The sequence below is a fragment of the Globicephala melas genome, chromosome Y (genome assembly GCF_963455315.2).
Source record: "Globicephala melas chromosome Y, mGloMel1.2, whole genome shotgun sequence".
NCBI lineage: Eukaryota > Metazoa > Chordata > Mammalia > Artiodactyla > Delphinidae > Globicephala > Globicephala melas.
Genome location: NC_083336.1, coordinates 354840 through 376024, shown reverse-complemented (window position 1 = coordinate 376024; position 21185 = coordinate 354840). Strand labels below are relative to the sequence as shown.

The window sequence follows — 21185 nt, the reverse complement described above, 5'->3', positions numbered from 1 at the left end:
TGCTTTGCTAAACAGCCTTATGTGATATGTATGTGCATTGGCCATAATTTTTTCTATGTTGTTTATTTAGAATAAGGCAGTTATTTTCTGAATGTTTTCTGTCATGCTATGTTGCCCCTTTTTTGACCCTTTGACTGTAGAGGTGGCTTCGGGGAATGACTTCCTTGTCTGCACTGATTTCCAAATTGCTGGCTTCTTAGCTTCTAGTCTGGGATATATGAAGAAAAATCTGGGGAAGTCAGCTGCCTTGTTGTTCCTCAGATTTTGACATTCTTAGCAGTTCTGCTTTCTTCTCTTCAATTTTCAGAGTTTGTTTCATGTATAATGTTTTTAGTTGTACTTAGTGGAAGAAATAGTAGTAAATCTATTTTATCTTCTATCTTCTCAAATGCAGGAACTATTTCTGTTTATTTTATTTATTTTTGGCTGCATTGGGTCTTCGTCACTGTATGCAGTCTGTCTCTAGTTGTGGTGAGCTGGGACTACTCTTCATTGCGGTGTGCAGGCTTCTCATTGCCATGGCTTCTCTTGTTGCGAAGCACGGGCTCTAGGCGCGCGGGCTTCAGTAGTTGTGGCTCACGGGCTCTAGAGCACAGGCTCAGTAGTTGTAGCACACGGGCTTAGTTACTCTGTGGCATGTGGGATCTTCCTGGACCAGGGCTCAAACCCATGTCTCCTGCATTGGCAGGTGGATTCTTAACCACTGTACCACCAGGGAAGTCCAGAAGACATGTTTTGTCAGAAGTGGGATTCAAACCCATGCTTCCAGGGGAGACTGCAACTTGAACGTAGTGCCTTAATACTGCTCGGCCATCCTGACCTGTGTTCTCTGCATTCTTTTTTTTTTAAAAAAAATAAATTTAGTTTATATTTTGTTTTTGGCTGCATTGGGTCTCCATTGCTGCTCGCACGCTTTCTCTAGTTGCGATGAGTGGGGGCTACTCTTCATTGTGGTGCGCTGGCTTCTCATTGCAGTGGCTTCTCTTGTTGTGGAGCACAGACCCTAGGCCGTGGGCTTCGTTAGTTGTGGTGTGCAGGCTTATTTGCTCTGCAGCATGTGGGATCTTCCCAGGCCAGGGCTTGAACCTGTGTCCCCTGCACTGACAGGCGGATTCTTAACCACTGCGCCACTGTGGAAGCCCTGTTCTCTGCATTCTTATGGATACTTGCTATTTTCGTAGTAACCAGGCTGGTGGGTGTGAGGTGTTTTCTCATTGTAATTTTGATATGCATTTCCCTAATCAGTGATGTTGAGCATCTTTTCATATGCTTATGGGCCATTTGAGTCTTCTTTGGAGAAATATCTGTTCAAGTCCTTTGCCCATTTTTGAATCAGGGTGTTTGTTGTTGAGTTTTAGAACTTCTTAATATATTTTTTATTGGGTATTTTCTCCATCTTTTTATTATGTAATATTAAAGTCAGCAGTGATGGAGTTAAAGTTGTAGATAGAAGTTTTTTTCTCCTGGTATTTAGATTAATCTTCCTTTTGAATACTATTAGTTTCCTCAAATGAGAAATGAATTATGCTGTTGGTATGCATGTGTGGGTGTGATGAATAGAGTTAGTTTATCCAAAGCCCTGTAATTAAAGTAGTGATCACCTAATACATGTATAAATTGTGATATTTACGTAATTTAAAATTTTTTCCTAGGCAAATTGGACAAATGCAAGTAAAAAGCAACGTGAAAAGCTACTTGAGCTGATACGACGTCTTGCAGAAGATGATAAAGACGGTGTTATGGCACACAAAGTATTGAACCTTCTTTGGAATCTGGCTCATAGTGATGATGTGCCTGTAGACATCATGGACCTAGCTCTCAGTGCCCACATAAAAATACTAGATTATAGTTGTTCCCAGGTATGGGAGTGCTGCTTTGCTCATTTTCTGTTTTTTCCCCACTATTAGGATGACTTTGTTAGAGGATAATCCCATTATTTAATCATTCCAGGTAATTTCTGAGGGATCGTCTTACTTTTGTCATATAAGCCTGGCTTCCTCCTCTTACATGTTTTTCAACAAGTTTTTGTGTCATACACTAAGCATCTTTACCACCCTGTGAGAGGGTTTGTACAGATAAAACAACTCATAATAATAATACTGTAGTTAAATATATGATGGTAAAATGGAATCGTCATTCATTAAAACCAATTATTACTTTGGAGGTAAGGGTAATTAAGTATTTTTGCTCAAAACATAATTAACAGAATTTTCTAAATAGAGGTTTAGCAATTCACAACATCTTCTCTGTGTTTAACTTGTGTCATTTATGTTTACTGATTTTAAGTATGCATTTTTATACTAATTTTACTTAGGTTTTTGGACCTGTTTCTGGATTTTTATCAGCAGTGATATGCTATCCTTTTGATAGGTTGGCTATATAAAGGTATTATATTCCCTTAAAAAAAAAAATGAGCAGGGTATTTTTAGCTACCTCAGGGCAGGTGTTCTGCTTTCAGCTGGATTTGAATTGAATCAAGTTGAGCAAAGGTGATGCTGCCAGGTTGTGAAAATTATATAATTGTGAAGGTTTAGAAATACTTTCTGACCTCATAGATTTTAAAAGTGTTGTCTTTTTTTTTTTAAAGTGCTTTCTTTTGTATAGCTAAGTGAATATATTGAGAGAACATTCTTTACCTGGGTTACTTTCTTTTTCTTTTTTTTTTTTTTTTTTGGCTGCATTGGGTCTTCATTGCTATGCTCAGACTTTCTCTAGTTGTAGCGAGCAAGAAATACTCTTTGTTGTGGTGTGCAGGCTTTTCATTGCAGTGGCCTCTTGTTGCTGACCACGGGCTCTAGGCATGCAGGCTTCAGTAGTTGCAGCCTGCAGGCTCTAGGGTACGAGGGCTTCAGTATTTGTGGCACTCGAGCTCAGTAGTTGTGGCTCACGGGCTATAGAGTGCAGGCTCAGTAGTTGTGGAACACAGGCTTAGTTGCTCCATGGCATGTGGGATCTTCCCAGACCAGGGGTCGAACCCTTGTCCCTACATGGGCAGACGGATTCTTAACCACTGCGCCACCAGGGAAGTCCCAAGTGCATCTTGTTTTGATGAAATATTTCCTTAGCACTAAAGTATTGCATCTTCCTTTAATGTGTTATTTAGAAATTGCCTGCCATAGGGTCTTAAATATTGCTATGTTAATAGGTGTTGGATTTCATGGAATTCTGTAAAAGTGTTTTGCCTTTTTCAACTTCAGCCTTCATTTATTGTATTAAGGAAAACTATAATAAATTTTGCACTTTTTGCCCTCCAACCTAAAGTGCTTTTGGAGTCATGACATAATTAGTATTCACATGTAAAAATTTTTAAATCCTTAAATATGCACACAGAATTCAGTTCAGTAATTTCACTAGAAATTTTTTCCTAGGAAATACATGAAAACTGTGATATTTAGAGTTAAGACTTTTTAAAAATTTTTATTTATTTATTTTTGGCTATGTTGGGTCTTCGTTTCTGCGCGTGGGTTTTCTCTAGTTGCGGTGAGCGGGGGTCATTCTTCATTGCGGTGCGCGGGCCTCTCACTGTCGTGGCCTCTCTTGTTGTGGAGCACAGGCTCAGTAGTTGTGGCTCACAGGCCCAGTTGCTCCGCGGCACGTGGGATCCTCCCAGGCCAGGGCTCGAACCCGTGTCCCCTGCCTGGGCAGGCAGATTCTCAACCACTGTGCCACCAGGGAAGCCCAAGACATTCATTATTTATACAGTAAACAATAGAAACCATTTAAACTGAGAATACAATCCATAGCATATTGTACAGCTAATTAAAATGGCTATTGGTGTATATAGTTCATAGTATTCAATAAAAACACTTGAAGTATAGAGCCTCTTTCATTTCTAAAAAGAGATACGCATGTGCTTGCAAAAAGTATCTCCATGTGAGCTGTTAAACAACATTCCTTTTCTTCCCTAAATATGCCTATAGATAGAATCATTTCAATTAAAAATTAGTTAGGTATTCAAACTTATGATTATTAGTGATCTTAGATAAAAAAGACTAAATCAAGTAAATTATGGTAGATTTTTAGAAATAAACTTATTCTTACAACATTTTTAAACATTTTAAATTTTCCTTTAGGTGAAAACGTGCCTGTTTTCTCTAACATTCTGTTTGTGTGTTGATTTGTTTTTATTCTTATTTTAATTTTTTAAAATTAAAAATAATTATACTGTTATTTTTTGATGAAGTGATGTTCCTTGATCTTTCAATAAAAATATGCTAATATCGCACCCACATATAGTAATACTTGGGATTGTACATTTTTCCTAACTTTTATAATATCAAGAACGTTATAAAATAGTTAAAAGCAATACCCACATTTAAGTGTGTTTTTTAAAAGTCAGATTTCCTGTGAATGTTCCTGAACATGGAATTTATACCATGTTGCAGATATATCTGAATCCATGGAACACTGACTTCGTAGTAGTACTTTACATTTTGGAATTTAGGTGATAACATCAAGTGAAGAACATACTTAAAGCATTTTATTTCATTAAACTATTATAACTACATCGTAATGTTTATGAGGCTTAGCTTAAAAGCTTTTCTACTTTGTATTCTCAAAGTAATTTGAAGGTAGAATGATACTGAACACCTGTCCTTATAACCATAATTTTGTGTGTGTGTATGTGTAAGGATCGAGACACACAAAAGATCCAGTGGATAGATCGCTTTATTGAAGAACTTCGCACAAATGACAAGTGGGTAATTCCTGCACTGAAACAAATAAGAGAAATTTGTAGTTTGTTTGGTGAAGCACCTCAAAATTTGAGGTAAGGCTCTTAATTCAGAAAATTTTCTGATTTTTATTTATATTATGTTGAAAACAGAATATCAGTAACAGCAAATTTTAAAGAGAGAAAGTAGAGGGGGAAAACAGGAAGCTTAATGAAATAAGAACTCTTTATTCTTCTTTATATTTAATGACACTGTTTAACATACCCAGTTTTATATAGCAGATAAGTATGAGTCAAGTTACTGCCTTCCACACTTAGTTCAGAATTGTCTCAATTCCAGCAGATCTGCCAGACAGTATCGTGTGGGTTGTGTTTATTTCGCTCCTTATTTCATCTTTCCTTTTCTACCAGTTCCCTCTGTGTTGGCTTGATATTCATTCTAAGTTCCACATGATAGTATTTCTTACAGTCCTTAAATATATTCTTAACTGGTCTACTCTGACACATTTCTCAACAATTTTTTTTTTTAATTTTAAATTTCATACTAGGGAATAGGAATTTTCAAAGGGTGTTTTTTACCTTTTCTTGAATTTAAAAGTTAATTTTCAAAGGTAAGACTAAATGTGATTTAAATTATGGAAGATGACAAGTCTTTGTTTAAAGATACTTTTTTACTCTTTATTTTAGCTATATTTTTCTTAAATAGTTAATTTCATGTTTGTACTTGATGCTAAACTATTAGTGGTTATTAGAATAATTTATCCCTTTATATTCTTGCAGTATATTTTGAATTAATGACAGAAGAGAAGTAATAACATGTAGAAAGCTAAATGTAGTGCAAGAATATTCACAATGCAATTAGGATTCCTGGTAGTGAACCCCAGTTTTGTCTGACTAGCTGTCATCTTAAAATGCTTCTCTAACCTTTAAGAAATATTTTTCTTGTATGTAAGACAATTAATGATTGCCAAAATCCTTTATAGCACTAAACTGATAAGATTATGCATGTAAATAAAATTACTGTTTTAAAAGAATTATATAATGCTACTTTTAATGTTTTTCTCAAGTTGGATTTTTATTTTTTCCCCCTAGTGCTAGAAAAATTATATGAAATTAGGAAATTCTATGGCGATAAATACTGCAGGAAATGTTGAAATAGTCTAATAATAATATTTGTTTCTGAAGGACATATTTTTATTGTCTGATCTATGATACATGCCTTTTGCCTTTTATCAAACATACCCTTTTTCTGGTTGCTTATACATGAAATACTATATATACTCTGTTGGCTGGTGATTTGATCACCAGTAGATTAATAATGATGTGACTATGATTGATTTCACTGAAAATGACAAAACAGTATGGGAACTAGGTGTCTTTCTGGTGGTATCCATGGGCAAAACTGGCTACAGATTCAGTGTTCTAGAATGAACCTTTAATCGCTAATATCCTTGATAATGTAGATTAGCATATAACTGCACAACAGCTGTGCTTTGATATTAGTATCATGTAAGATCAGTATCATGGGTGAAATTGGAGAATACTGATAGACAGTTTTCAAGTAAAGAGTACTGGAATAAATATGTTGTGAGGCATCAGTTAATCTCAGATTTCTTGATATTTTATTACTAAAAAAGGAGAATATTGACGAATTTTATTACAGATGTCAAGTATTTTAACCTTTTAAAAGTAGTAGCTAGAATTTAGTCTCTGTAAACTTAGTTACAGCAGTGTTCATTTGCCTAATTATACTGTTAAGTTCTTCTCGTTTTAGTCAAACTCAGCGAAGTCCCCATGTATTTTATCGTCATGATTTAATCAATCAACTTCAGCACAGTCATGCCTTAGTTACTTTGGTAGCAGAAAACCTTGCAACTTATATGAATAGCATGCGACTTTATACTAGAGGTATGTATTAAAAGCTAAAATTAACTATTGGGAATCAACCTGGCCTTGTCTTCCCTGTATTTTGTTTTGTCCTCATGTTAATTACTGTAGAAATGAAAATATATTTATTTTTTAAAGGACCAAAAAATGGCAGTGAATTGGTTTTTATAAGGTATATTCAGTTATGGGTCCACTTGACCTCTCAAATCTTAAATGACCAAAACTCTAGGCCAACTTTTCAAGACTGTTTACTAAGTGCTTGTTTCTCTCCGTGCTCATCTTTGTTAAACTGATTTCTTTCCTTCTGTATTTGGGAACTTTATCTTGTACTTACAGTTGGTTGTTACCCTCTTGGGTATGTAGTCCTTTTAAACCTTTCCTTTCTTACTGACAGTACTTTTAACTGCTTTTCAAGAAAACTTAATTAATAATTCTCTTGTCAGTTTTCTCCACGTCTGTTGTTTGTATATATTACAGTTGTTTTTAATAACCTTACATTGATGTTTTCAGTTCTTCAGAGAACTTGGTTAAAATGTTACTAGATCACCATATGTACCATTGGTTCTCAGTGTATGAAACTTTAAACTTATTGGGATGAAGTTTCCTGTGGTTCAACAGAAAACTTTTTTTTAGTAATTGCTATATGTGAGGCAGCCTTCTTGGTGCTTTGAAGACCAATTCCAGTATTAATTGTTCTTTAACAGTTTAATCTGAATGTCTCTGCTGGAGCACAAAATATTCTTTGTACATCTGTACCTCTATATTATACCAAATTCATAGGACAGACAAAACACCAGCTACCTTGTAGGCCCAATTTTTTATATTTGAGTATGAAAAAGAAAAGTTTCTGTTGTCCATTATTGAAGATATGATTAAGCTTAGTGATGAACTGAAAGCATTGCCCAGTTGACGTGATATATGAGGATGTGTAGAATTCAATCATATACATACATTTATAATGTGGGTGTTTGTAATAACTCATTATTTGACCAGAACAGTAGACTCTGTTCATGTCATTTTACCTTTAATGGCTATGTTGTAGTTTGGTTGAGTAATAAGGTGTTTGTAGAGGTAGCTTAGTTTTTGCTGATACATACCCATATAAGTTACATAAATGTGTTGCAAGAATTAATCAACTCTTCAGATAACCCAAATGATTGTACTGACCTCCTGTTCATCTCATATTTTACCCATTCTGTCCATTCTAGTCGTAGTACTAGAAAAGCAGTCAAAGAACCAGGTGCTTAAATTGGTCCCACTTAGTCCTGCTTACTAGGTATACCAAGGTTTATTCTTAGCAGAATGGTAGGACAGGGAAGTCACTATAGGAATGAAACTGTAGTTTATTTTCTCTTGCAAGAGCAGCCCAAATCAGCAACATAAGTGAGAGATTTGTGTATAGTTCTCTTGAGGTTTTATGACCTCAGGCTTTCTTGGAGGTAGAGTCCTCCTACATGCCAATTAAGACCTTTTCCCAAAGTACAGTCAGCTACATATTTAATTTCAATAATTTTTATTCACTTTTGTGTGAATTCCTCTGTTAACTTAATGTCATTGCCATAAATTGAGTCCGAATTGGCCAGTGCAGTCAGGTGGAGCACATGTGCACTTCAGCATCACTAGGATCCTCTGTTTCATTTAGTCAGATTATACTTGTGCTCTTGGTTTATCTCACTTTCATGATCTCAAGAACGGCAGCATTCTTCCGTATCATATTTATATTGCTTCTTTGCAAAGTTAGAGATAACAAATGCAAGCTCTATCAACTGCCTAGATTTAAAACCTGGCCTCATTCATAGCTATATAACTTGCAGGTTACTTAAGCCTTCAAAGAAGAGTTACCAAATCTGTAAAATGAGGATAATAATAGTTATAACTTCATAAGTTAATACTTGCTAGAATGGAGTTAATGCTTGTTAGAATATTGCCTGACACATAGCAAGTACTTGAAATTTTGTTGTATTAATGAGTTCCTCTGAATTAATTGATTTCATATCATCTGCTTCTAACCTTTTCCTCCTTAATGTATTATTTTACGTTTCTGACCAGTGCTTTTTAGCAGTTGACCTTTAAATATAGGGACAAACTTAATTTTTCTAGTGAGACTTACATTGAATTCTATGATGTAGAACTAATAACACAAACTATGGTGATTGCTTATGTCTGAGAAGCATATTGCATGCTGTTCTGCATGTGCTGTTCATTGTGCTGTTCAACAGCACATTGATCTGTTCAAGCATGTGACAAGATATATATTGTGACGTTCTTGGAGTTCACTGATATTCCTTAGTTTCATTTCTTCCATGTTATGCATTTGCCATAACTATGTTGCATTTCTACTAGGCATCTTTGGTTTCGGAAAAATTATTTCTGTAGTGTCATGAGCAGCTGATTTCACCTCTGCTTTCATGTTATCTTAGACAAGAAAGTAACATAAAATTCTTCATAACTTTTACATGTGAAAGGTAAAAATGAGCTACTTTTTATTGAAGTTATGCACCAGTACTTCCTGAATCACAGTTAAAGATTTTTTTTTAATGTTTCTCAACAAAATACATAATACACTTCAGCTTAGTTCATGAGAGGATACCCTTTGTGTTGATTTGAAATTAATGAGAGTTTTATGTATCATTTTCTCCTATTTCTGAGCAAAGTTTTTAGGACTTACACAGTGCAATTCATTTAAATCTGTTTTTTTTAGGGACTGCCAGTTTGCATTACCTCTTCCCATTCTCTTTGCTTTCATTATGATGCTTGGTTATTATCAGGACCACTTGGCAACAAAAAAAGATGTATTTACAAGAGTCATTTAACAACCGTGGTGTGTTAAAATGCACATCCTGTGTTTTGTTCACGTAGTAATTCTTACTCATTTATACCTGTTAGCCGTGAAGTACTGTTAAATATATTTGTGGAATCTTGCAATTTAAAGAATATCTTTAATATTACTCATTTTACTAAGCTTATAGTTCTTTGGAGAAATGACTTTTTAAGGCTACCACAGGAACGTACAGGATAAGACTTGAACATCATTATGCTAGAAAGTGTTTTTAGAGAATCATGTCTCAATGTCAAAAAGAAGTAAGCTCTGACTTGCCATTAAAATAATGATACCATTAATGATAACCTTTTCAGTGTATGAGTCCTTGAGTTCACAGTGTTAAAAATATATAAATGGAGGCAGATGTCAACTATAGATGTAGGAAAAAATAATGGATGATAAAACTAGTAAGTGAAAGTTTGATGAGGACCAGAACAGTGACATAGTATCAAAGTATTCTCCCACAAATATTTAATTACAAAGAGAAAAGTAGTAACTGTTGGAGAAATTTGGTAGAAACACCTTAAGTAAGCTATTTAAGTTAAATTAACATTATTAATATTGGGATAAACTGATGTCTTTGCTTCTGATAATGATATATGGGAAAAGATATAGCGTTACTTTTGTGGTATTTCTTGCCAAATATGCATAACCTGAGTCTAACTAGAGGAAACATGAAGCAAATGCAAATTGAATGGCATTACACAAATAGCTTTAAAATAGTCAAGGTAAAAATACACAAAGAAGAACTAAGGAGACTCTAAGAAAACAACTGCATGCAATATGTGAGCCTAGAGTTGATTCTGGATTGGGAAAAAGGGAAGCAAAAAAGAATGTTACTGAGACAGTTAATGAAATTTGAGTATATGCTCAAATTTGAGTATATGCTCAATTAGTCTTGGATTAATCTTAAAATCATGTAAGTACTATGGCTGTTTCCTTGTCAGTAGGGCTAGTTTTAGGGAGTAAAAATGACCAGCTTTACCTTCAGATGGTTCACAAAATGATACAAATGTGTATAAATAGAGATACTGATAAAACAAATGGACAGATTATAAACAATAGGTACATGTGGGTAAAGACTAGTCTTGTATCATTTTTGCACTTGAAATTATATGAAAAAGTAAAGTTGTACCATGCTTTTACCTCTGTGTGTGCATATGTGTGTGTCTCCACCCCCAAATCCTGCCAAGTAAGCACACACGCAGACGTTTTCAGACAGAGGTCTTTAAGGGATAAAAAGCAGCCAAAGTGGTGGCATAAAGTTTAGTCAGGTACTTCAAGATCAGCACTCTTGAAATACCAGAAAATGTGTATGTAGTAGAACATAAATTTCCACACTTTTGGAGGCCTGAGGCTTGGGCAGTTGATGACTTACAAGGATGTAATAAGATTATAGAACTGGTAGTAGATGCTCATGCATCTGGAAATGTAAAGCAGTGATAATATGTGCCTTTCTTTCCCAAGTCCAATTCCAGATACATCTCTAACATCCTTTATGTTCCATCTTTTATAGCAAGTCAACATTTTACTTCTAATTCAGGTTTTTCTGAAATGTAAAATCTTGCCATTTTGATGACTTGGGTTGCCTTTACCAATTCTGAAAGGAGCTCATACAGTTAGAATTATTTGGCATCAGTACTGACAATAATACAAGTTCTAAAAGATGCATAATTGAGAAATACCAGTACTTCAGATTTTTGAAATAAATATCTTTGATTCCTGAGTGGTTGGCAGCTCTGTCTGAAGCATTTATTTCCACTGTCTTCTGTTCCACCCAAACAGATTTGGTTATTTTCAGGCAGAGGTCTTTATCCTGTCCTCCTACTTCTTTTGTGATTTTTATTTTGCTTGATACTGAGATAAACAACCTTATGAGAATTTTTTAAGACAGGCTTTTTTTTCTTTTTTTTAAGATTTTCGATGTGGACCATTTAAAAAGTCTTTATTGAATTTGTTACAATATTGCTTCTGTTTTATGTTTTGGTTTTTTGGCTGTGAGGTATGTGGGATCTTACCTCCCTTACCAGGGATCAAACCCTCATTCCCTGCATTGGAAGGTGAAGTCTTAACCATTTGACCACTGGGGAAGTCCCCTAAGACAGACTTCTAAAACTCATGTTTTAGTTGAGTTATACCTTTTTTTTTTGAGTTATACCTTTTTTAAGGAAGCATCTCAGACACAAAAAGTATTAATGGTATTTTTAGGAAAATACGTGTTTTCAGATTTTTCCTTCACTTTTTCATTGACAAACACTGAGAGAATTTTTCACCCAGTATATGAAGTTGATAACAGAAGTCCAGAGTACTTATTAGTTTTATATTTAAAAAAGAATTTTCAACCTCAGTATAGGCCAACTTACCAACATATGTATTCATGGTCATATGGGAGGCTAGATTTGTTTTGTTTTATATATTTTTTAAAAATACCCCAGACATTCATAGTCTGATGATTAAGGAAATTGTATGATAACGTTATCAAATGCAATAACATATGTAACTTTGTCTTAATGATGTTGTGTATGCAGAAATACTACAGTAACTGGTGTTAATATAACAGAAGGAAAAGTCAAGGGGATAAAGTCATTTTTTTTCTCACAGACTTGTTTCATTATATATGAAAAATGGAAGGGCTCTGCTGAAAAATTATTTTTTATAGCACATATCACATTTTCCTTTTGACTGTGTAAAAAGCAAGTGTTCATTTTTGTGGGGAAAATTAGATTATTTAAATATATCTATTACATGTTGCCTATTAATAATAAATGATTACTGGATTCTTAACTTCTTTTGGTTAAAGTCAACAGTGATGTGGATATACATGTGTATAATGCAATATTTTTGTTAATTTGCAGACCATGAAGACTATGACCCACAAACTGTGAGGCTTGGGAGTAGATATAGTCATGTTCAAGAAGTTCAAGAACGGCTTAATTTCCTTAGGTTAGTTTTAAACAATTAGTGCTGTTCTCTTTAAGGCATACATAAGGAATGCAATGTTAACATTCTTCATAGCTGAGTCCTTTTTAGATAGCCATTTCACCTGTAACTGAGTATTTCCCCACATAAGAACCATTGCCAAAAGTTAATGTAGCATTTCCTATGTGTTCATTATTAAATGCCTTTTAATTATTGGCTAATCTTTAACTTTATTCTTTTATTGGATTTTGAAGAAAATACATTTTAAATTTCAGAGTGGAGCTTATGTTTATTTCTGTTAGAAATTAAAGTTTATTCTTCATACATTTTCATACTTTGAACTATAGGACAGAAAAACCATGATCCAGGGAACATTTTCATTAATGCTATATCATGGCAGTAAGGAACATTAATGCTATCATGGCAGTAAAGGGTGGTTGGTATGCTTAGGTGCTTTATTTATTCTAACAATGGCTGATAAAGGCAAACTAAACCTATATATAATAACATTACTTAAGGTGGAGATAAGGAAAAATAGCCTATCTTTTAAGCCAAAACTAAATAATACTGAATTTGCTCAGTAATGTTTAACTTTTTTTAATATAAATTTATTTATTTTTGGCTGAGTTGGGTCTTCGTTGCTGTGCACGGACTTTCTCCAGTTGGCAAGTGGGGGCTAGTCTTCGTTGCGGTGCGCGGGCTTCTCATTGTGGTGGCTTCTCTTGTTGCGGAGCACAGGCTCTAGGCATGCAGACTTCAGTAGTTGTGGCACGCAGGCTCAGTAGTTGTTGCTCATGGGCTCTAGAGCTCAGGATCAGTAGTTGTGGTGCACGTGCTTAGTTGCTCCGTGGTATGTGGGCTCCTCCTGGACCAGGGCCCAGACCCGTGTCCCCTTCATTGGCAGGTGGATTTTTAACTACTGCGCCACCAGAGAAGCCCTGTAATGTTTAGCTTTTAATGACGTGTCTATTTATGTGTATGGATATGGCTATGTAGCTTAAATAACGAGGTTGCTTAGAATTTCAGTTAGCATATCATAGCAGAAAAGTATATTTAAATCATAAGTATGTTAGGAAAGAATGCCCAGGCTATCAGTTTTTCATAAAATCTTGTATTTATTATTTTTCATACATATTTACTCTTGGGAATTTTCTCTTTAGAGTATGTTGTATACTATATTTCTGTTGCTGAACCATGTAATTTATGGGGAATATTTAGATTAACATACAACCTATTTTCTAAGTCAATCCATAGCTACCTTTAAGAATTTTATAATCTGTCAGATAGATCTGATCTCTCTGATGCAAGTGTTTACACATTCCAACTTAGGAAAAATTCTAGTCATCAAATTTTATGACATTAAAATCTAGTCATCAGATTTTATGACATTTTTTTAAAGTGCTCTTCCCCCCGCCACCCCCCAAACATCCAAGGAAAAAAAAGTTGCCACCTCATATCTAGATTCTCTCCCACAGTGGGCCACTATTATTGACATTTGTGTACTGTATCCCTTAGGTTTACTGACACAGAAAAATGGTTTAGAATTTACTTATTCTGTTAAAGTTTAGAATTAGACCTATTGTAGTTCCTGCTCTATACATACGTAGTAGTGTAGTTCACTAAAGGAAAAGGTGTTTTATTATTCTGGCCCTCATGTTGCTCATTTGTAAATTGGAGAGATTAGATAGAATTAAAAAGTTCTAAAAAGGCACCTTCATACTCAGACCTAGATTTATTGAGATATTAAAGACCTACAGTTAAGACCCAAAAGAAGAAACCCACTGACATTAAATGAATACACCATACTGTATTAGAAATGAAGCCACCATTTGTTAACTAAGAATTAAATGTAAAATTATTCAGATTAAAATTAACTTACGTTTTCTTTCATTATCATTCATAGAAATAACACACAGAGAAAGTAGAAGAGTGCTAAGAGAAACTAGAGTCTAACTGAAGGAAGACACTGATTGAAGGAAAATTATCAGCTTCATTGTAGTCTTATTTTAATGGACACCTAATAGTCACAGCTAAAAAGCACCAGAGGACATCTTGAATATTGATAAACATAGTGATCACTGACCTAGAAATAAGCTTAAATTACATAGACTGTTTCGTTTACTGTGTGCAGGTATTGAGTATAATATTTTTAGAAATTAAAAAATTTTGAGCTTTATTTTATAAAAACATTCTGTTATGTCAGAGTCATCTAACATAATAACCCTATTTTGCAATGAAACCATATATGCAGGGAGCTAAGTCAGGATCTGGTTTCAAAGCCTAAACTTCTTGAGAGTCAGAAAGAAGCTTCTGTATTTAGCTCACATCATCTAGCATAATTCTTCGAGTATAATAGTTGCCCCATGAATATATGCTTGTTAAATAAATGAATTTAATAGCTGATATTTTTTTCCTGCCAGATACATGGTTAAGAAATAAGCTTTTTTGAAAGAACACATTTTTAAGCTGTAATTAAAATGTGATTGTGCTAAATGAATTATTTTAGACACATTGAAATAAATTGTGTTTGAGGGTAAAATTATATAGACCTAATTACAGATTTCTTAAATTTTTCCAAGATTTTTACTGAAGGATGGCCAACTGTGGCTCTGTGCTCCTCAGGCAAAACAAATATGGAAATGCCTAGCAGAAAATGCAGTTTACCTTTGTGATCGTGAAGCCTGTTTTAAGTGGTATTCCAAGTTAATGGGGGATGAACCAGACTTAGATCCTGATATTAATAAGGACTTCTTTGAAAGTAATGTGCTTCAGCTTGATCCTTTCCTGTTAACTGAAAATGGAATGAAATGTTTTGAACGATTCTTCAAAGCTGTTAACTGTCGAGAAGGGAAACTAGTAGCAAAAAGAAGAGCCTATATGATGGATGATTTGGAGCTAATAGGATTAGACTACCTTTGGAGGGTAAGTGAGAAGTTGGAACTCCTGTTTGCAAACACTGTACCTGAGGTGGTTTCTAAAAAATGGTTAAGGAGTCATAATTTTGCTTGTAAGTTACATGTATTTATCCTTGTTGATGCTTTTCCTAGTAATTGGGGGATAGGAGACAGTGCATGGGTGGGAACTGTTCATCTTCAGCTTCTTGTTATATCAGTTTTATTTGCCACTAACTTTGGGTTCATTCTCTCTCTCTCTCTCCCCTCTCTTTAACTATCTGCCACTGATACATCTATTGTACTTAGAATTTTTTCAGGTGTATGCAAGTACAGGAACCATTTTCTGCCTGCAGATCTTTCACATTCCTTTCATGAAGGTCATTAGCTACCTTACATAAGTTATATCTTGGGGTTTATTGTACATTTAATGCCACAATGAATGATGGACAGAACAGAGGACTATTAGTTGAATGGAGTTTTCAATTAATACCTTTATGATATTCCTTAATTTGTGATATATTAAAGTACCTGAGGGTAAAATGCTTAAGCCTTTTTCCATCTTTATAAATAAATCTTGTTTCCATCTTTAAAAATCTAACCTATTACATTTCAGCTTATATTGTGTTATGGATGTGGGGTTTTTTGGTTTTATTTCTAAACCACAGGTAAGCTAAGGTGTTTGCTTGGTCTTTCATTAAAATCAAGGCTTTTCCTCAGCTCAGTCTCCCTCTATTCCTCTCCTTTTCCCTCCTCAAACCTCTCAAAGGGTCAGCCCTGAAACACCCTCATAGCATAGGATTCTAAACATGTTGTAAAAACCTCTGATGTAATTAGATAAGTGACAAAGATGTGCAGAAGTTGTTGGAGTTGACAGGATTGCTTTTTGTGATGAATGATTTTTCATGGAAAATTTTTTAACTTATTTGAATTATTCCTTGAAAATTTCACAATTTTTATTGTTTTCATTTTAAAGCAAATTGCTCTATTGAGAAAACTTGTATGTATCAATTCTTAATATTCCATTTACTTAATTTTACATGATTTGCATATCAAAATCAATTTAGTCTTAAATTATTGAATTTTTTTAAATTGAGGATATAATTTGAATTTAAGTGCCAAATGAAAATACATCTTGAATGTTACTAATACTTTAATTTTTGGATCTAGGTTGTAATTCAGAGTAATGATGATATTGCAAGCAGAGCTATAGATCTCCTTAAAGAGATATACACAAACCTTGGCCCCAGGTTACAGGTCAATCAGGTGAGGATTGAAGTACATAAAAACTTCCACTCCAGGTAGATTGAAAAGTAATCTTGTGTTTAGTAGAATCTTTTTAAACTTAGAATTAATTAGAAAACTAGAAACGTAACTTTTTAACTCTTGTCAAAAGTATTTAATGCACATTTGTCCCTTACCAAATGCCAACTCAGTGAATGTTTCCGTGATAATTACTTTTACGTGGTTACGATCATTTCGAATGTAATTATTTATTATTGTGTTTCTTATTATTGTGTTTTATTATTGATTACACATAATGTGAGTTACGTAATTTTAGGAGTTACCTAGAAGTTGAAATTTTACTGTCTTTAATTGGATTAATGTCATATTTAGTTTTAAATTTTGAAGCAGTTTGAACTGGTTTTATTTGGCCCAATATTTATAGGTGGTTATCCATGAAGACTTCATTCAGTCTTGCTTTGATCGCTTGAAAGCTTCATATGATACATTGTGTGTTTTGGATGGTGACAAAGACAGTATTAATTGTGCAAGACAGGAAGCCATTCGAATGGTTCGAGTATTAACTGTTTTAAGGGAATACATAAATGAATGTGATAGTGATTATCATGAGGAAAGAACAATTCTACCTATGTCAAGGTTTGTAAGAAACTGATCTTTTGGTGTTAATTTGCAATTATTTATTTTTCTTAACCAGTTAATTGGGAAAGTTATGATGTATAGATTAAAAGGACCATAAAGAAATTTTTCATTTCTGGATGTCAATATCCTGCCTTTTAAAAACATTATTTGCACCTTACAGATATTTTTTTTTAAAAATAGAAAGTTTTGAGTTACATTATGGAGAGGCATTGTGCTCTGAGCTATTACCATCCACTGAGTGTTGCTCTGGTATTTTGCAGTTTGATGTGTTTTTATTTTGATATTATTTTACACTGTTAAAAATAAAATTCTTTAAAGCTGCTTATTTAGTAAATGTCACAAAGAATATTTTTAAATGTCTTTACTAAAATTTCTTTAAATATAGGAACTATAATATAAATCACTAAATCATTTCATTTTATATATTATGTGATATAAATGATATATTATAAATTAAATAAGCAATATATTAAATTATTTAATAATAGTGTAAATGGCATTTCTAGTTTGGGGGAAAGTTTTGTAGGATTAAGTACCATCAGATGTTTAAAAATTGTGATCATTTTTTAAATGGAAAATGTAAAATTGCTTACTTTAATGTGATTTTTATTTTGTATCTTACCTGTGGGAAGAGAATATATATCAAGAGAAATATTTTAGGGTGAATTTTGTTTTTAAGAATTCAAAGAATTTTTTAGTGGAAACATGCATTTTGACATTTTTGTTGACACTCTCAAGGTGAAGTTCATTTCTTCCACATTTAAAAATACTCTTGGGCTTCCCTGGTGGCGCAGTGGTTGAGAGTCCGCCTGCTGATGCAGGGGACACGGGTTCGTGCCCCGGTCTGGGAGGATCCAACATGCCGCGGAGCGGCTGGGCCCATGAGCCATGGCCTCTGAGCCTGCGAGTCCGGAGCCTGTGCTCCACAATGGGAGAGGCCACAACAGTGAGAGGCCCGCGTACCGCAAAACAAACAAACAAACAAACAAAACTCTCGGTGAATTGACCTTTTATGGCTTAAAATTAATTGATATTTTATTCATGTCTCTGTTATTAATTTATCATAAGTAGAAATCTTCTGTTCTGCATTCATAGAGGCAAAGATTAACAACAAAGGCTTACAGTTATGTTGTGTTTTCAAAATTAATTATAGTGTTTACAGTTAAAGAAATAAAAATTTTTTATTTTGTGTATCCTAAAAACAAAATTAGTCTAACCGTCTTCCTTTTACTTAGTTAGGAAATGTTAAATTCCCAGCTTTTTGTCTTGGCCATCTACTGAATATTACTGTGTTTCCCCCCTTCCCCTCCCTGCAGAGCATTCCGTGGTAAACATCTCTCTCTTATAGTTCGATTTCCAAACCATGGCAGACAGGTTGATGACTTGGACATATGGTCTCATACAAATGATACAGTTGGTTCAGTAAGACGATGTATTCTCAATCGTATTAAAGCAAATGTAGCCCATACAAAAATTGAACTCTTTGTGGGTGGTGAATTGATAGATTCTGAAGATGACAGAAAGCTAATTGGACAATTAAACTTAAAAGATAAATCAGTAAGTACATATAATTTTCAAATATTCTCCCAAAATTAAACATTGAGGCTGTTTTCTAATTGTTTATTAATGTTTGAGCATCTAACTATTGTGTACAGTCTTCTATGTTAGGTGTTTGGGTTATAACCCTAAGTAAGATGGGTTGTGTTGTGGAGGAGATAAGCTACTAAGGGGTTATTTTGGATAGAACTTTTAAATTGTACCTCTAAAATTAAAGCATGAAATCTTTTTTTAGCCTTATGATATATCTAGTTTCTGCATTTTGTGGAAGCATTTTCCATTGTGTTTGCTGTTCTATCATTTTCAGGTAATTACAGCCAAACTTACACAAGTAAGTTCCAATATGCCTTCCAGCCCTGATAGTTCTTCTGATTCTTCAACTGGATCTCCTGGAAACCATTGTAATCATTACAGTGATGGTCCTAATCCAGAAGTGGAAAGTTGTTTGCCTGGAGTGGTGAGTAGATAGTGTGTGTAAGGCATTACACTCTTCTTTGGTAATACAGAGAAATGTGTAAAATGGTTCTTTTTGTAAGAAGTTTACATGTTCTAAAGATTGGGAATGTCAAATAAATATACAGTTAACTGTTACCTTCTTGTTGGATTTCTTAGTTGTTGGATTTTAAAATAAAATTTCCCCATGGATATAGAATTATATTTGCATAGAATTAATCTATCACTATTAAGCTACAATACTACTAAATATATACCTCTAGAAAATATTAGTCTTTCATTTGGAACCATTTTTACAGAAACGTACAATCTCCTGTTTTTCTCAGATTCTTAGTAATACTTCTCACATCTAAAGAAACAGCAACTCTTCCCTTTCTTACTCTTTCTCTACCCATCCTTCTTAAGAATCATAGCTGGAATAATACCAGCCACTTCATCGTGAGAGGAATTTGAGTCCCTGTGACAATTGGATTAGGAATTTAATCAACACTAGTTACCCCTGAAGGGGGAAGTGTCTTTTGTATAAACAGCATCTGAGAGCTGTGTGTAATTCATGGTTTACAAAACAGAAAATGTGTCACAAAGAAATTAGAGTATCTTAGGCTTATTTAACAAAACGATTGAGTTTGCATTGTGAAGAATCAGTTGGTTTGTAAAAAGTCAAAAGATAAGGAAGGCAGATAATTTCAGGTAGTAAACGTGGCATAAGCAAAAGATGGGATTGATAAGTAGAAAACTTAGTATAGGTTATTTTGAATAACAAAATTTTTTGACATAATTTATAAGTATGTACTTTCTGTGTTTTATATTCCAGATAATGTCACAGCATCCCAGATATATCTCTTTCCTTTGGCAAGTTGCTGATTTAGGTAGCAATCTGAACATGCCACCTCTTAGAGATGGAGCAAGAATACTTATGAAACTTATGCCACCAGGTAAGAAAAATACCTCCCCACTCCCTTCTCTACCCTGCTCCAAATGCTGACAAGTACCTAATAGACAAATACTGTTTCTTTTGAGATACACTTTGTGGTGTAGTATATGATATTGATCATCTGTCATCCATACCATTGCCGATGAGAAATTTTCTATGGGTGATTAAAGAATATTTAGGAACATATAATGTAAAAAATATTTTTAGTGAACTAATGCACACAAGTGAGAAACTCAGGATTCTTCAAATCCTATATGAAAAACAGTAATCTACCTCACCCATCCTCATCCTGCCTTTCTGTTTCAAAAAAAAGACTTTTTATCTTTTAGGTTTCATTATTGCGTATAACAGTTTATCCCTAAACAGTATGTTTGCATTATTGATTTTTTATGTCAAGTTTAGATATTATATACTGACTGTCTTACTTTCACATCCTTTTTTGGTCATCTCACAATTTTGCTGAAATAAATTATTCATATTTTCAAGACTAAATATTACAGAACTATTTGGCTTAATAAAAATGCTAAAAATAAAAATGCTACTAACGTTACAAACAGACTATATATCAAAATATTGTAATCTCCTAGGTTACCCACCTATTTATACTAGCTTTTAAAATCTCCCCCCTTTTATCTGCTAGATTTTCTGTGGTATTCATTACTAAGTCTCCCTCATTCCCTTCAGTAATTTTTAAAACAGTTTTCAACATGGTCAGATGTGTTATGTCCTGTTTTTGTTTATTTTCTTCTTTTGCTCCAGTCTGTTTCTTGGACTTCTTTATACAACTTTTGTATTGTGGATGCTTTAGTACACCTTTGTCTTGGGACTTTTTCAGTCAGTCCTTATTTTGCTGAAACATAGCCCCCTAAAAAAGGGGGGGAGTACATGGGAAGCAGATTTTTTTAAAATAAAAAAACGACTTTTCTCAATTCAGCTGAACTCTTAACTATAGGAGTATTTTTTGCTTTGTTTTGTTTTGCTTATAGTAGTTTGAGTATAGCATTAAAGGTTGAAAGTTTGTTCCTTTATAATAAAGTTTCATAGCAGTTTTGACCATTTTGAAGACTAAAGCCATTTGTATGTCAATTTTCTTTCTGTGGAGAAGCCTTTTAAGTTTATTTTTAAAGCCCTTGAGTTGAGCTCTTCTGATGAACTCATCAGAAGAGG

The 21185-nt window shown here is 34.0% G+C and overlaps 1 protein-coding gene across 2 annotated transcripts in view; it reads left to right on the top strand.

Annotated features, from left to right (window-relative positions):
• Nucleotides 1-21185, top strand: part of LOC115849627 (ubiquitin carboxyl-terminal hydrolase 9X-like) — a 145920-nt gene that overhangs the window by 51881 nt on the left and 72854 nt on the right. For both annotated transcript variants that reach the window (XM_060293114.2, XM_030851098.3), the window contains exons 12-21: nt 1653-1859; nt 4632-4768; nt 6447-6580; nt 12236-12323; nt 14879-15221; nt 16361-16456; nt 16860-17071; nt 18391-18631; nt 18939-19088; nt 19899-20019. In XM_060293114.2, coding sequence (XP_060149097.1) covers nt 1653-1859; nt 4632-4768; nt 6447-6580; nt 12236-12323; nt 14879-15221; nt 16361-16456; nt 16860-17071; nt 18391-18631; nt 18939-19088; nt 19899-20019 — 1729 coding nt within the window. The remainder of the gene's footprint in view (nt 1-1652; nt 1860-4631; nt 4769-6446; nt 6581-12235; nt 12324-14878; nt 15222-16360; nt 16457-16859; nt 17072-18390; nt 18632-18938; nt 19089-19898; nt 20020-21185) is intronic.